Source organism: Puntigrus tetrazona, chromosome 23 (genome assembly GCF_018831695.1).
Source record: "Puntigrus tetrazona isolate hp1 chromosome 23, ASM1883169v1, whole genome shotgun sequence".
Taxonomy (NCBI): Eukaryota; Metazoa; Chordata; class Actinopteri; order Cypriniformes; family Cyprinidae; genus Puntigrus; species Puntigrus tetrazona.
Window position 1 is genome coordinate 13,729,760 of NC_056721.1, and position 17,390 is coordinate 13,747,149.

The following is a 17,390-nucleotide window of genomic DNA, read 5'->3' on the forward strand; positions in this document are numbered from 1 at the left end:
TTATGTAAGGATATATGTATTTTTTTATTTTAAAAAGTGTCTTGTATAGCAATATTGTGTTATTACAATAGTCATTATCGTATTAATCATCATACAGTAAATAATAAAATAAACAGATAATCGTATTTTGTGTAGCTGTTACTGCTAATTATTGTTGTTGATAATATTTTAACAGTTACTAAATATCTTCTCAGACCATTCCTCAAAAAAACTTGGTAAACACCACTGGTTTAATTAAACTTCATCTCGCTCATATTATTTCATGTTTCAAGTCATTTCAAGTTCATTTATGTTCGAACATGTTAGATTTGATTGAGAAATTATGTTCAGTTGGTTTATTTGTTAACTCGGTAAATAGTCCATCCATTTCCACCAATTTTGATGTATATTTGCTGACTAATTGAGCTATACTCATTTGTTTATAGGCAAAAGTTCAGCATGACTGTGGTTCTGTTGGCCAATGACTCCAAAGGCATGATCTTCTACAACGGTCAAAAGACTGACAGCAAAGGAGATTTCATTTCTCTCTCCCTGAATGATGGTATCTTGGAGTTTAGATATGACCTGGGCAAAGGGCCAGCTGTCATAAGGTAACTATAGCACTCTCTATATTTCTATTCCAATGGAATTGAATTCAAATGACTGTTTTGTGTTCTGTTTCAGTTTATCTAACTTTTTCCCACTTTTTTGTGTGTGTGCAACAGGAGTAAAGAAAAAATCAAGCTAAACGAATGGAGCACAGTGAATCTGGAGAGGGCCAGTAGAAAAGGAGAGATCAGCATTAACGGCAAAGACCCCGTCAGGGGAGAAGCGCCGGTATGAAAGCCCTCTTATGTTTCTTATGCTGCCCTATAAAGGCCAAAAACATCAGCCTACTTTACAAGTCAACTTTACAACTAGCTGTTCCGTTCCTTGCCAAAAATTACTGTGATGGTACTTTGATATACAGCGGTGTCCAAAAGCACGCATTTTTTTATGTCACTAATCAAATAATTTGTGATAATGTGACTCTACACAGACAGTCAGATGTTCTTCCGTGAAGTTCAAAATGTTCTTTGAATCATTTCAAATCGTGCTGGAGAGTATATCATTTTTGAGGAGTTCATACAGATCCAGTGCTGCTATCAATAAAGCAAAAGGACAAACAAATACCAAGTTTTAAAATCATTATAAAATACTAATTTTTTCAAAAAAACTTTTTACTTAAACTGTTATGTTGAAAATGTCAGCTGTGTTAAATTATATATATCCAATTAAGACAGAAGCATTTTTAAAAGACTTTTAGACCCCACTGTACAACATGGTATTGCATGATTACAATATTCATGTATTATGATATTGACATTTCAGATAATACTGGTATTATCATGGTATATTTCAAAGTAACCATGATATTACCATGATGCTAATTGATACTGTCCAGCAAATCATGCTTTGTTTGGTGCATTCTTTGAAGTATAGTTGGCTGCTTTTCACGCAGGGTCTGGGGTGCATGTGTGGGAAGCTTTCGAAACTTCCCTCTTTTACGTCTCGTACTTGTGGTCTTTTGTCTGTGCCCTCCGTTTGCTTTTAATTGCCATGTGGAAATGACTCCGTCTGTTGTGCTACGGATTCGCACCCACTCAGATCAATCCCAGCAGCCTCGTGTCAAAGCCGAAGTACGACAGCAGAACAATCGGGCCGCTCTCGTACACAAATCGAGGCCATGTAATAATCTCGAAACTCTCTCATCCTCCAGTTATTCTAAATAGTGTAATTTGTGATTAGCTTGATGTAGTCTTACGCGTAGGCACTTAAGTGTGCCTTTTTTCGTCATTAAACCTTCCTACGTATGATAATTGTGTTTCATTTCAGCAGTAGAGGCAAGAAAATCTTATTAAAGCGAGAGCGTGAGAGGATGAGAGAGGAAAAAATGTGAAGAAACCAGAAGGGTCTTGTTCCAAAGGGGCCGTCTGCAGCGAAACCCCAAGAGAAATACTTTCATATTGCCTCCATGGCCTCAGCCGTTCCACTGAACAGACTCTAAATACGCCGCCGTATCACAAAGCAAATATAAATAATGCGGGTGCAGTAGTGTAAAACATAGCGCAACTTTAATGCCATTTCTGATTTACTCTGAACATTTGTTTCCGAGGCACTGTACACACATATATATATTTATTTACTTGTGACCTGCATGCTAAGTGTCTTGCTTGAGCTAGGCGTGTGAATATTTTATTCCTCAGGCTTACAGTTTACTGCATGCAGTTCTGTGTGTACTGACATCCTCTGTGTTTTCTACACTGGTAACATTTTTTTTCTTCCTTCCCCTGCGCTCTTTTTGTGTGCTGTCTGGATATAAGAAATCACGCAAGGTAATGACTGAAGTCTGAAATCGCTTTCTCGAATCAACATCCCCATTCCCACCAAAAGCAACTGTCCATTTCAGCTTCATTGTCCATTAGTCGAGATCTGGTAGAGGATCAAACGAAACGAAGGGGAGGATATTTTTTCCCCCCTCCTCTTCAAACCATTCCATATGCTGAAAGGAACGAGGCAGAGAGAGATTTGGCTTTCACCTCAGACCAGCTGGTATGGGGGCGACGAGGGAGAGAGTTATCATTTGACCACCATTGTTTCATCACCCTTCCAACAACAATGAAATGTCTTCATTAGTCTCGCGTGGGAGGGCCATTAAACCGCCTCACTGTGGATGTAGACTGTGAAAGAAATGCTGCTGGCGTGGGAGAGAAAGGGAGTGTTATCATGAGAAGAAAGAGATGTGAGAGAAAGAGTGCGTGGAACAGAGCTAGGAGTCGTCTTTTGGCACGTTTGTTTTTGGACCCTTCAAGGGTGTCTTACATTTTTTTGTTGTTTGTTTGTTTGTTTGAGGTGGTACCAATGACAGTCTTGGCTCACTTGCTGCCCTAGGCAACACAAGACATGACCAAAGAGAAAGACATTCTATAAATAAGTGCAAGACATGATGGTCTAGTGAGGGAGTTTTTTTTTTAGAAACCAAGGCGACTTTTTTGAACCCAAAACTTTTAGAACTTTCGAGTTAGGGTTAAAAGTCTGTTGTTCATCGATGCTACATTTACTTGATCAAAAATACAATTTTAATAGTGTGTTATATCTATTTTCAAAACTAAATTTGTTTAGACCCCTTAACATTTCTCACATTATCACAGTTTGTTCGCTATAGTTTTAAAATGGTAACGAAAAATAACAAGAACTCGTATTAAATTAAACTCTGTTAGAACATATTCATCTTGATAATGTCAGATAACTCTGATAGAAAGGTATGTAATGAGGCTGAATATCTGTCAGCTGTTAAATGTAAGTAGACAATTAGATAATACCAGTTTAGGTCAACCAGTTACCAAGCAATGCTCAATTTTCTTCAGTCTGTGGTGTAGAAAAGGTCACATTAGCAGTTAAAGAAAGTGAATCATTTTTTGGCACCAAATTGTTATCAGTTTTACTGGTAATCCACTATATGAAGAACATTTAAGTATAAAATGTGACAGTTTGCTTCATTTTGCTTTTCTCACTTACATAAATTAACTAGTGCCCTGCACCCAGTAGTAATAAATGTCTTTACTGTTAATTTTGATCCATTTAATTCATTCTTGCGTATGCAGCAAATGATGGTTTTCATCAACTTGAAAGCAAATAAGTTGCGCAAGGTGCAACTGTCCGCATTTTAAACAAATACCTTTTTTTGTATTATTTCTTAAGTACCTAAAACAATCGTGCAACTTAATTATCGAAGATATTCATTTTTCTTGGAAATTGCATTTCAAATTCTTGGCTCAGAAATCGGAGGGGGCACGTGCCAGTTTGAGTGGGCATGATGCTTCAAGGGCCCTTGGGGAAACTTCCTAAATAACACTGGCAGTTAGCTATTCACTTCACCTGCTCAATCTCACTCTCAGCTCGTGTTGGCAGGGAACGGAAGAGTGAAAATGTCTCTCCCAGCCTGTGGCTGTCGGTGCATTGCAGCTTTGTGTCAAGACTTCTCATTGCACACGTCTCTGACCACATGAAACAGCAGCTGGGTGAAAACATTCCTGGCTATGCTGTCTTGGCCCAACCGCATGCTTGGACTGGCCTCCGGGTCCTTAGCCAGAGCTTTTCAAGCCTTCGCCTGTATCCGTACTTAGCTATTCTTCTTTTTATATCGCTGGAATGAGAGCTGGACCACACGTCAGAAATTGGCATTGCTGTTGATGTCCCATCTTTTTTTTTTCCCCGGCAATTAACTTGCCTTTCCCCCAAGGCAATTATTGGCCTACATAAAATAAAGATTTTTAATTCTTTTTAAGTAGAGCCTCATGCAGAAAAATCCCACTGTAACTAAAGCGATTTTCACACAGGTTGGAGAAACGCTCATTTCATGGTCATCTGCGTTGTGAGCGATACACCAATTAGAGTTTACAGCTCAAGATTTTAAAGGTCCGAGGAACAATCAGGCATCCATTACATTCTTTCATTAAAAAACCATCCATATCAATCGTCCTCATTTCAATCGCTGCAATTTTCTCTCTGACTTTTTTCCTACCTCTTTTCCTCCTGTCTTATACGTTAGAGTCATTTACCATTCAGGGAACTGAGCTTAAATCAATTATGGTTTTGTAATACAACACTCACATTGATGTGGATAAGGATTAGGTGTAAAAGTTGAATCAATAAGCCTGCTGATGTACAGTAAACATCCACTCTTATACTGATTGCTTTTACTGCAGTTGCTCTACTAGATGACCCATAAAAATTTATAACCATTTTGTTTACTTTAAAGGGTGTGACTTTTATTAAGTTTGAAGAGCGAATAGAGGATAAGGAACAGTTTGTGTGGTTTCTCATGCTTATTTTTGTACTCTCCAGAATCAGCACACAGATCTTAATCTGAAGGAGTCGCTCTTTGTGGGCGGAGCCCCTGATTTCCGCAAAGTAGCCAGAGCTGCTGCGATCAAAGATGGCTTCAAAGGGGCCATTCAGAAGGTGAGAGCTAATACAGATGCATTAAAATCATGAATTTACATTAACATCCCATTTTACTTTCATCAACTGATGTATTTTTACAGAAAAGCAGGATATTCAGTGAGGATAAACCTACATTAACCCATTGGGAATTAAATGGGTAGTAACGAATGGATTTTACTTACTAGAATAAAGCCAGGGCTAAATGTGATTTGCTAAATGACCCCCTAAATAGCTGTTTGGTTACTGGTTAACATCGTCCAATAGCCTCTAAGGCCTTAATGACATCATCAGAAAAACAAAGTTGTTTCAGAAGAAGCACAAGAACAAAAACACAAAGAGAACACATTTTACAAATAGGAAAATGTCTAAAAACGTGCATTAATGAAACAGTTTTGTGTTTAGTTTTGAGAATAATTTTGACTTTCAACATCTCCATAGATTACTCTGATGGGAATTCCAATCCTGAAATCTGACAACGCCCTTCACTCCAGTGATGTGTCCATGTATCCCTACCACCCCTGCTCCAAAGATGTTTGTGAGAACGGAGGCCGCTGCAACCCTATGTTGGATAGCTATGAGTGCGTCTGCCGCCACGGATTCACTGGACAGCACTGTCAGGATGGTTAGTGCCTTATTTCATCACTTTTTTTAAATTCAGAATCGTATTACCCAGTATGGCCTCTCTTCCATCTCCCTCACACTCCTTTAAGGCAAGATTTGCATACGTCTTTTGCATACGACTTACTTAAAAGGAAACGCTCATGGCATCTTTAGCCAATCGTATGCTCCATATGTAGATTTAGCTAAATCCACACCTCCAAACTTTCACAAATAATGCCAGCCATCGTCCTTCGTTCCATTTGTATGCTTATCACAAACACACATTGGCACAGTTGCAAGAAACCCAATAACTTTTGCTCACCTCATTAACCTTGCTGGGTCCTACTGTTGTATCTTTAACCTTAATTAAGCCATACAAGCATGAAGCCTGCGATATATCACGCTTTCCTTCTTTGTTTTAATTAAGCAGTGCTGTGTCTCACATCGATTGGTATAATTTCACTCCGTCTTCTCTCCTCCCTTCCAGCAATAATCGAGAAATCCGCAGGAGACACCGAGGCCATCGCTTTCGATGGTCATACATTCATCGAATATCACAACGGAGTCACCAAGAGGTAATGTCAATGGCCTCCCCAATGATCATGATTCGCCTTGAGCATCCCATCTCTATATTAGCAGTCAATGAGGGGTGATGACAAGCTATATTACTCGGGCCCCATTTAAGGTCCAACGTGCTTCCTAGTTTTAGCTAATGCTTTGATCTCATCAATTACCACTTCCACTGGCCTGTCTCTTTGGTTTTCCGTGAACCCTGCCTGGTTCTAATTAGCGTAGCACCCGAAGGAGTCTCATGACTCCTCTACTACATACCACACTTATGCACTGTAATGAACCTTCCTCCACCATCACTGGGATCTCAAAACGACACGTCTCCACTACCACACATATCCTAAAGCATGGTCATGACTTGATAATTGCTTCCTTCTTCACTTATCAGATGATTTCTCTTCCTTTGGTTGGTCTGATGTGTCCAGCAAGCACCAATTATATCAACTATTTTTCGATTTCTAGGAGAAAGAGTGAATTTTTAAACCTATCTCAAGTGTATTCTATGTATTCTATTGCAATGTTTCCACCAGTTTTGAGGATGCTGAATGTGTTGGAGATTTTAAGATTGAAGGTGCAGATATCTACACTAAAGATTACTAAAAGTGGTACAGTACAGTACAACTGTAGTGAAGATATTTAAAAAGGCAATATATTTCAAAATATAATACATATACAAAACACATTTATTTTATAAGTACAATGCCTTCTGGCAAAAATTATCTCAATTGAAGATATTTTACACATCCTGATTCAAAAACAGTAGAACTTAGCTAAATATTTAACTGCATTAACTTTAAATCATTTTCTTGAACAGATTCATTTACATGAGTCATCCATTTAAAATGAATTGGTCCTTCCAGTGCTACAGGGAATCTTTTTTAACTAGATGAACTGAATCACATGCGAGTTTGCATTAGAAAATGTTAGTACACCGGAGAAATGCACCATGTACCGCTTATTTCACAAACTAGCTTTCTGAAACCGGGTGAATCTCAGTGTAGGAAATATGGCGACACTCATCTCTGTTATGTGTTGTGCGTGTTTGTGTCAACCTGTCTGTCTCTGTACACAGCTTTTGTTGTCTTTGCTCTTGTCTGTCTGTCTCATGTTAGTGTACTCTGTTGTCTTCTTTCTGTTCTCAAGCCAACTGACCAATGAGATCCCAGAGTAAGTGACCCAGAGACATTCTGGGATGGATTTGATTAAGCGAAACTAACATTTTTTTAAGAAAACCATCGACATAACCCAACATTAGTTTTTTCCTTGTATTCCCATTTACATCAAATCAGGAAAATATTTAGAACAATATAGGGCTCATCTATTATATAGAAATATATATTTTCCAGGAAAGGTTGCATTTTCATCAGCTGCATTAGGAACCATTTTCAGGAATGCATGCTTGGCATGAATGATAATGAGCATTGTGATACTCTGATACGTTCCCACAGGAATCATGCATGGAAATATCTGAACTGACTTTAGAAATATGTCTGTGTGTATTCTTATGTTAAAAAAGAATGAAGCCCCTTTTAACTGCAAGTATTATTTGACATTTTAAAGCACGATATACATCAATATTTAGTTGGTATTTACAGCTGGGTTTAAATGGCATTTTGCCGCCCCATTAGGGAAATGTTCAATCTGTTATAGTGTTCCTTTTAGTGATTCTTATTTTAAATTATTTGTTTCCTTCTGAATGTAATTAAGTGTCTAAGTGGCTGCACTGAGCCCTTAAAAAGCTGGCAGCTTGATTAAATGGAATTATGTTATGTATTATGCTCATGAAAAGTTCCTACCCGGCTTTTAAGCCACGTCACTTTGTTTGTCAAATCGCTTCCAGTGATTTCTAATAATTGTACCCAAGGATGAAAGCGAAAGTGGCACATTAATCAAGGATTTGTCTCTCAGAAAACTGGACGCAATTAAAGAGGCTTCGTCCAGTAGAGAGAGCGAGCTACCACTGACATCAATAACAGTTAGGGACAAGGCCCTCTTCATTGACTTTCACTCTTCTTGGGGTTTAATGCGTGTCACTTCCTGTACAAATGAAGTGCCAGATTAAAATTAATCTCAACCAAGAAAGCTGACCGGCCCTTCAAAATGAGTGTCATCAATTTAGCTTGATCTGGTTTTGAACAGAGCCCTTAAAGTTAATGAATTCCTCAGAGGACGCCGGCATAGTGGCACCGTATCTGTGGCAGTAGAGTAATATTTCTGTTAGTATTTACTGTGCTCTTCATCTGTCTTTATTCTCTTTCTTTAGCTCAGCAGCCTTGGATCAATTTACCCATTTTTAACATTTAAGTGTCCTGTTCCTTAATGCCCCTTTTTTTATATAATTGGCCTTTTGACAAAAATAAGTGTCTTGTATTTAGCTTATTCAAAACCTAGTGAGTGAGCTATCTTGCTGCCTTCTTAGGAAGCATAATAACTCTCATTGAACCCTTTAAACGAGCAGCTTTAATGCTTTACATAAGCAGAGAATCACACCATATAAATAGAATCTTAACTTGCAGTTAATATTAGTAGAGTTAAATGTTAGTATGTTGCTAAGCTAAAAACACTGCTAGCAGAACAACATAAAACACAACTGAAAAAAACAGCATGCTGGTTGGTTATTTTTTAGTTAAAGTTAGGATGCTGATTTGAGCTGGTTTAATTTTGTCCATTACTGGTTCACTGCTTAGACAGCCTATGCTGGTTTAGCACACTCAAAGACATATAATGCTAATATTAGTAACAATTAATATTTTAGTATAGTAAAAGTGTAGTAACCGTTGTTTTTGGTGTATTGATTACAACAGTTTAAAACAAATTTACAAATTCCATGATTAAACTAGTATATCAAAACCATGGTAAATTAGGGTTACCGTAATTTAACAATAGTAAGCATGTTTTTTTGTTTATTTTATTTGTATTAAAACCATGGGTAATTTTCATAAGGGTAGCAAACCAAGTAATTAAATTAAGTGGACCTATGATATCTTAAAATGCTGGCTCCGTATAGGCAACTCACTAGGTTTTGGAATTTGTTCGAAAACGACCAGTCTTTCAAACATATACTCACTTAGATGCTTTTTTTCTCGCTTTCTTGCTCTCTTGACTGGTTGAGAGTGATGGAATTGTTGATAAATTGCAGTAACTCAACCATGTGACAGCACAGAACGATAAAATAGCATGTCAGTACCATTGGTACCACCAATGCAGTCTTCCAGTGCTATTTCTTTGCCCAGACTGGCATAACAACTGAAAGACTAGAATAATTTAGTGAGGTCACTCCAGCTTCTTGGCGCAGGTCTTCTTGTCTGTATGTTATGCGATCCCTGTTCTTCCCCTCCGCCCTTTTGCGCTTATTGCATGCCTATCATTTCTTCCCTTGCTCCTCTAAGCCCTGAGTCACTGGAGAACCCATCTGACCAGAGGTGAGTCCCCTCTGCCTGAACTGTTTCCAATGGCATGCCGTCCTCCTACACTCAGCCACCCTGCAGAGGCTAAAGGCCAGGGCTTTTGTCAGGTAGCACGTTATAGCTTTGACTATGAAATCATTAGTAATGCACAAGCCTATTCTATTTTCGACACTGATTTCAGGGGATAAATTCTGCAGGATCAATTGTAATATGCGACATGCTCTATCATTTTGAGTTGTATAGTGCAGTGAACATACATAATTATAAACTAAAAATCTTAAAGGAATAGTTTTCTCAGAAATATTAAGCAGCACAACTGTTTTCAACATGTTTGAGCACCAAATTAGTATATTAGAATGATTTGTGCATAATGAAAAAGTCTGTTTAGGATTAAATTACATTTTATATTAGAGAGTTATTTAAAAATTCCATTTCTGTTTTTAATGTGTTTTTGTGAAACATAATAATAATAGTAATAATAATAATAATAATAATAATAATAATAAACAATCCAGAGGGATGGAGCAGATTACATATGTATTCAAATTAAGTATATCACTAATGAAAAAAATCACAAAATTTTGACCCAATGTGTTAGTTTTCTATGTGCCACTAAAGACTTGAGAGGTTTTGTGGTCAAGGATCACAGATGGTAACATATTAAGCAGTGCTAATACAAATAAAAGCTTGGTTTCTGTTACCGCAGATTCTTTGTGGACCAGCTATACAGTATTTAATGGCTATTCCCATGTGAGCCACTGCCCCCTATAGGTGCACAGCATAAACCACTCTAATCATTTCAAATTATGAAAAAAATGATGCACTTCACCGTATTGCGCCCTAAGATTTTTTAAAAGCGAAATACTCCAAATAGATTTGTTTCTTTGTAAATGGAATCCAGCGTTAATGGCTTAAGCCCTGCTTCTCTTTAGAATGTTCTAGATGCTTGAGATCCTAATGGGACGTGAGCAATAATGAGCTCAGCAGAGTGGTGTATAATCACAGTTAGCTGCCCTGATGCCGAAGCTCTGGCCTGGGGCCGCGCGAAGGGAAGGCCTGTGGAAAGAGTCCAGTCAGCACATTACACGTGTCTCATCGGGAAAGAATTCAATTACAGCGAATAATTATTCGGCTTTACGCCGTCACAGGCTCATCAACAGCATTAGCATAATGAAATTCTGTCTTTTTAATCAAACGAATTAAGATATGTTTATTTCCAATTCTCAAGTCGTAAGTAGGGCTGCTAATTGTGATTCGAAATTTGACTCGTCGGTCGGGCAGAGCGTCTGATTTCAGGCCCGTCTTCTGATGAACGCGCGTTGTTGGACTTGGACTCTTTCTAGGTTAAATTCTCGATTAACGAAATTCAACTCAATCTCAACCGTTTCAGCCAAACCTTTCACTTCGAAAGGAAACACAAATACAAACAAACTCACAAATAAACACCATCGGTGATATCACAGTTTGCGCAACGTTGAGTAAGTGTTTCTATTCGCTGCGATGTGCTGTGAAGACGCGAGCGCAGTAGCCATCTGCTTTCTTTTTTTGTGTGTGTGTGTCGTGTCCGTTGTCTTGTTCCTCTCCGTTTTGTCTTTGTCTTGTCTGTGTCTTTATTCGTGTCGTTGTCACTTGTCTTACTCCTGTTTACACGTTACCTGATGTAGCAAACAAGCCCCCGCACACTCGCTATTCTTTTTCCCCAAACGCGCTTGCTTTCTCAAATAATGGCTCTCTTGATGCCACGACTGCCGCTGAGAACAAAGGAATTGTTGTAAAAATAGCCACTTTTTTTTTCTCTGGCGTATCTGTGGGTGCTTGTAAAGGGGGCAGAACGCGAGATGCGTTGGTTTCAATCGGCTCCCCGATGACCTGAACAGCAGCCCTCTCCGAGTGACACCGTCCTCCCTGAAGACGGGCAGACGTCACCTCTATGCCTTTACGAGGGAGGGCTGCATCCAGGGAGCAAGATCAAAACACACATCAGACGGCAGCTGATGTGGGCATCCTTCCTTAGCGCTCCCTGCACAGGAAGAGAAAATCTAGAGCTCGAAGGCAAAATAGGAAGTTGGAGATAACCTAAAGTGTGTCACACATTCGCCCTTCCCCCATCAGCGTGGCCTAGTTTACCTAGTTTCACTGAGACCCACAACCGTTCAGTCTGCTCGTTAGTTTATCAAACCCTCACTGGGTATCGCAGTTACGTTTTCACACATAATTCCATCACTGTTGTTATTATAGTAGCAGGTAAGTCAGAGCTTCATGCACGTCCTGCAGTTTAAACAGCATCTCTGAAACGGCAATGGATTTGTGATAGCATTTCCTGTCTCTCTTTGATCTAGTGAGAAGGCCCTGCTGGTGAATAAATTTGAACTGAGCATCAGGACCGAGGCTACTCACGGTCTGATTTTGTGGAGCGGCAAGGGAGTGGAGCGATCAGATTACATCGCCCTTGCTATTGTGGACGGCCGTGTGCAGATGACCTATGACCTCGGCTCCAAGCCCGTGGTGCTGCGCTCTTCTGTACGGGTCAACACCAACCGATGGATACGAATAAAGGCCAGCAGGTAAAACACCGAGAGTTATGCCATCATCGCCTCAGGTTTGACATGGAGTAGTTGCAGACATTTACAGGGCTCAGGAGAAAGGATTTTATTTTTTCTGCTTGTCCTTTCAAGCCAGCAACTTCTTTAGCCATCAATAACAATTTAGATTAAAAACTAATTATAAAATTGTTCATGTATGATTTTGTCTGTTTGTGATTATACATTTTCACATTTTATTGTTTAATGTTTATTATAAAATAGTTTTTAAGAATACATTAAAAAAAGTTTTTTATTGTTACTAGTTCTGTATCTGTTTTATTAAAAAAAGCTGTAAAATTGTGAAATACTATTACAATTTAAAATAACTTAATTTATATATATATATATATATATATATATATATATATATATATATTTTTTTTTTTTTTTTTTTATTTTAATGTAATTTTTTTGATGGCAAAGATGAGTTTTCAGTAACTATTACTTCAGAAATCATTCTGATATACTGTTCTGATGGCAATCATTTCTTCTAATTTTCAGTTTCTGATTAATGTTTTATTAGAAACTGTGATGGATTTCAGGATGCTTTTATAAACAAATGAAAAACAGCATTTATTTGAAATAGACTTCAGATCAGTTTAATGCATCCTTACTAAGTAAAAGTATTGGTTTCTTTAAATCTTTGGTTAAAATTGGAAATTAGAAAACACATTTAGAAATGATCGGAAAATGCTGCAAAACGAATTGATTTATCACTTTTAACCAATTCCACATTGCCATTTCTATCACTCTTAAATTTCAACAAAGCGTTATTTATAATTAATAACTATACTTTGCTTACACACTTATGAAAGGCATAAAAAAACTCATTCAAAATTCTCACACCGACACTGCAACAGCTGGCAATACTTATTATTCAGCCCATATTTATATATGACACAGTTTGCCACAGAACTGTTTGCTAGCAATAACAAACATTTAAATTTATCACAGTTTTGCCGTAGAAATGTTTACCACCAGCACTCATATTTGCCTCAAGCTTGCCAAACAATTATATTTACCACAAATGTGCTGTAGACATTTCCCAATAGCGGCATGCAATTCAAAGCCTGCTGCAGGTTTATGACTGTAAGTGAAAAGCTGCGATATTTTTATTTTTCCGCATCGCTGCAATTTGATTTGCCACAAATTTAGTCCACATTAACCGTATTTTCCGCGAATGTGCAGGAAAATCGCATTTGCGATGTTAATGCTGAGCTGTGACTCACTGTACTTCTCTACTCTCCGCAGAGCGCTCAGAGACGGCTCGCTGCAGGTTGGTAATGAGGCAGCTGTCACTGGGTCATCACCCTTGGCTGCCACACAGCTGGACACAGACGGCGCTCTCTGGTTGGGTAAGTCTATCTTACTCCTCTTTTCTCAATCGTAGCTCATTTACAAGCCGTCTACGTACACCTGCTCCGACACACCGAATATCAACAGTTCCCACTTAGCTTGTAACGTCTAATTAGATCCTCCCCCATAGCGAGTGCTTTTGAAGAGCGCGTCTCTTGTTACCCCTGAGCATCTCTCAAAAACGTCCATGTTAAGACACAATATTCCCTTATTATGCTTAATTAATAATTCCAGAACGATTCCAGCTTTACTATAGGGTGTTTTAAAAAGCGTTTGTCTCTCTTTCTCTTTTGACGAACCCATAAAGATTAAAAATGAGGATTTATTCCATTTTAAGGGTGCAAAATCTTCTTATAAGGTTGCGAAAGTATCTCGGCACAGGCCAGTCAGTTGAACAGGTGCTGTGGATGCCCTGTGGCTAGAATATATTATCCTCAGACAGACCGAACATCAAGAGCTCCCTCTGAAAATCCCTTCTTTCAAATGTCATTATTTATTTACTTATTCAGATGTAATTCACTTGAAATTAGCCCTGTCAGTCCTCCCGTCGCAAAGCATACAATCCGATTAAAGGGGAAACGTGCGGGGAGGCGAAAGGAAGAGAGAAACGTGAGTGAATTGCAACAGGGGGAGACATTTTTCCGCCGCGCTCAAAGAGCTGGATTTCGACAGTGTCAGATCCCCGAGGGAGGCGAACGTAACTCTCATTCGGAAAGCTGTCAGGGTACATCCCCAGAGCCTGGCCTCCCGAAAACACTGTTTGATCTTCTCACCTGTTCCTGAGTGTTGTGTCTCTATCTTTCTTCATTCTGACACCCCCACGTTACACTTCTCAGTCTCAGGCGTGATTAAGTTTTTAACAGTCTTCTACACAGGGTTTCCATAAGCCACAGACTGTTCATCAGCTTTCAATAATATATAGTGCTGTAGATCACCTGCATGGTGGGTAATATCTCAGGTTACAGAAAGATGTGTATATATTATGGGTCAGTGAAATGTATAGTACAGTACTGGTGTCCATGGTTTAAAAATTGTTACATTTCTTAAGAACTGCTATCTTTGTAATCATACATTTTTAACAAATGTGTGTGTGTGTGTGTGTGTGTGTGTGTATATATATATATATATATATATAATATACTAATATTAGTGTAGTTAAAATTTTTTTTTTTTTGGTCCGCCAAAATACATCCTTTGATATCAGGGTAGGTGTAGTTTCTGACCTTATGCCTTCCAAAAATATTACAATGAATAATAATTTATCTCATGTGCAATGTGATGGCATGCATTTCTTATAACCTCTGAGTTCATTTAAAGTGATTGTATGGCTTTTTTAAAAATCAATACACTTGAATCAGTCAAATGGTTTAAGGCTGTGTATTGGTGAACCTGAAGTGCTGTGCAGTACATCATGTACACTTGTTCTGATCTTGTCTGTTCCTCTCGTCTTTAGGTGGCCTGGAGGAGCTGTCCGTAGCTCGCCGGTTGCCCAAGGCTTACAGCACAGGCTTTGTTGGCTGCGTAAAAGACGTGATAGTCGACGGGGTGGAACTACATCTGGTTGAGGACGCCTTAAACAGTCCCAAAATATTACACTGTTCTGCCAAATAGTCTGGCACCACGTTCCTCCCAACACCATGTCTACTGCTGTAATTATTTTTCTATTTTTTATATACTTTTCTTTGCCTTTTATATTGGAAAAATTACATTGTTTTAATTATAATTTTTTTTTTTTTTTTTTTTTTTTTTTGTTTCCCCATCATTGCGTCCAACCATAATCAAGTCACCAGTCAGCGAACACGGTGTCACAAGACAAGCAAAAAGTCGTATTACATCTGTCCTGTTTCTATGACAAACAACAGAACATGTACTTGCTCATTACTTGAACAGTGGCGGATGAGGTTGGTGCTGTTTGTGCCGTCTGGATTGCCTTCTCTCGGTGCCATAGCTTGCTGTCCAGCATTCACCATACATTCCTCTAAGCTGTTGCTGCGGTCCATTACTACGTTTAAAAAAAAAAAAAAAAAAAGACTCTCCGCTTTCTTTTTCGACACGACAGAAAAAACACTGAGCAAGACTATGTACGATATTCCTCATTTATGATACCACTAACAAGGACGAAAGCTCGAAACGTGGAGCTTTTGAACCCCGAACTGATAGTAGCTGACGTAACATTTAGCATTCCTCAAAATTCACCATGTTTTTTTTTTTTTTTTTTTTTTTCCCATGCGAACATCATTGATCTGTGAGATGTAATAAATAGTAACGAAATACATGAGACTGTGAATTTTGAAGATGCTATTTTTTGTTGCAATCATTCGTCTCATGTGTTGTGCATATCTAAAGAGCAATTACATATATATAAATATACTATATGACCACTTGTTGCATGCATCTTTTTAAGTGTTGCGTTGATTTTGCCTTGGTTTTCTTGATCTTCGTCATTCCATTCAGGGCAGAAATGTAGCTGACTACATTGCAATCTTGACATCTGATCATTCAAGTTGGGAGATATTGAAATTTTATATATATAAATATATAGATATATATGCTATTTGTCAATCTGGACTTGTGTGTGTGGGCGTGTTGGAAAAAAAACGGTTGTTGCAACAGCTCAACATTGGGAGGCGCTGTAACACAGGAAGAGATGAGAGACTCAAAACACATCAGGTGGACAAAAACAGCATTGACATTCTTGGCATGTTCCGTCACCGAACAAAAATCATGTATTCACTGCATTTTTTTTCTTTTTCTATCGTTTATCAAATGAAAATGTGGCTTTAAAATGCTGCCACCACTTGCTATAAAAAAAAAGGGATGATGTATGTAGACCCCTTGCATCCAATGACTGTGGCCCCCATAACAGCTGTTTATGTTCAACGGTAACCAGTGAAAATAGTAATGCATGGGTTTGTCAAGTTAAAATGGTTTTTGTAACCTGTTCCAAGACAAATGCAATGCCGTGGTGCTGTTTCGGTGTAAGAGGTATTTGAGTCTGATACCAGATGCTTTGCAATATTCCATTAGAAATATGCCTGTTCGGGGTAAAATATCATCTTTTTTTTTTCCCCCTCTTTTTTTAACGAACCCTGGAACATGCAAAATCGTAATTGTCATCATGTACAGCCCTGTGATTTTTTTATTTTTTTTTCAAGTGTAAATTTGTCACTGAGGTTTTGTTTTAGTATTATACACTGGAAGCGAGTTTGGCATATCATGAACACGGGGTGGGATCCGGGGGTTTAAGACGGAGACCGGGAGCCCTTCGTTACTGCACGAGCTGTATGGACCATCCGCCCCTTTTTTTAGCATAGCGTCCTCACCTTCACTTTTCCAGCGGACTGGATTTTTGATCTCTTTTGTATTAATGGGAGTTATTTTTTGACATCCTCCTTCCGGTAGCTTTGCTCTCGAGCGACGAGGCTCATGGCGAGAACCGCCGTGGAAATCTGCTGTGTGAATGGAAACTGAGAAATGCCTTAAAATCATTCACCGTTCATGGGTGACAAAAGTTCATGTCCATATTGTTCTGTGCTCTCACCTTAGCCAGTACATTAGCCTCATTCCCATCGTGTAAATTAATTCATAAATGTTAATAATTATATTAATAATGCTTATGAGAATTTCCAGAAGGCCTCAATAATAGTGGTTCTGGACTCTACAAAAATACTATTTACTGTACAAATACTATTTTCAGTATCTTATTTATGTCTTAAAAGGATTCTCAGTCTGGCATTTGTAAACTACTGTTTTGATTGAACTCGATCTGATGGGCAGTGCACAGAATGAGAGGCATGATGTTACCATTACTAACTTTATTACTTGTGTCTTGTGTTCCAACCACCATAAAATAAAATGTAAAACAAACTGACCTGACTTTCTGTAACATTTACTCCTGATAATGTCTGTG

The 17,390-nt window shown here is 38.4% G+C and overlaps 1 protein-coding gene across 13 annotated transcripts in view; it reads left to right on the forward strand.

The window, feature by feature from the left end:
• agrn (agrin) overlaps positions 1 to 17,390 on the forward strand; it is a 208,220-nt gene that overhangs the window by 190,807 nt on the left and 23 nt on the right. For 8 of the 13 annotated variants that reach the window (XM_043224201.1, XM_043224204.1, XM_043224206.1 and 5 more), the window contains 9 exons: positions 426 to 590; positions 705 to 816; positions 2,343 to 2,354; positions 4,867 to 4,983; positions 5,404 to 5,587; positions 6,053 to 6,140; positions 11,882 to 12,106; positions 13,376 to 13,479; positions 14,934 to 17,390. The exon at positions 14,934 to 17,390 is cut by the window's right edge and continues 23 nt beyond it. In XM_043224201.1, the coding sequence (XP_043080136.1) occupies positions 426 to 590; positions 705 to 816; positions 2,343 to 2,354; positions 4,867 to 4,983; positions 5,404 to 5,587; positions 6,053 to 6,140; positions 11,882 to 12,106; positions 13,376 to 13,479; positions 14,934 to 15,091 (1,165 nt within the window). In that variant the 3' untranslated portion in view covers positions 15,092 to 17,390. The remainder of the gene's footprint in view (positions 1 to 425; positions 591 to 704; positions 817 to 2,342; positions 2,355 to 4,866; positions 4,984 to 5,403; positions 5,588 to 6,052; positions 6,141 to 11,881; positions 12,107 to 13,375; positions 13,480 to 14,933) is intronic. The other 5 variants (XM_043224205.1, XM_043224207.1, XM_043224210.1 and 2 more) reach the window with 3 other exon arrangements.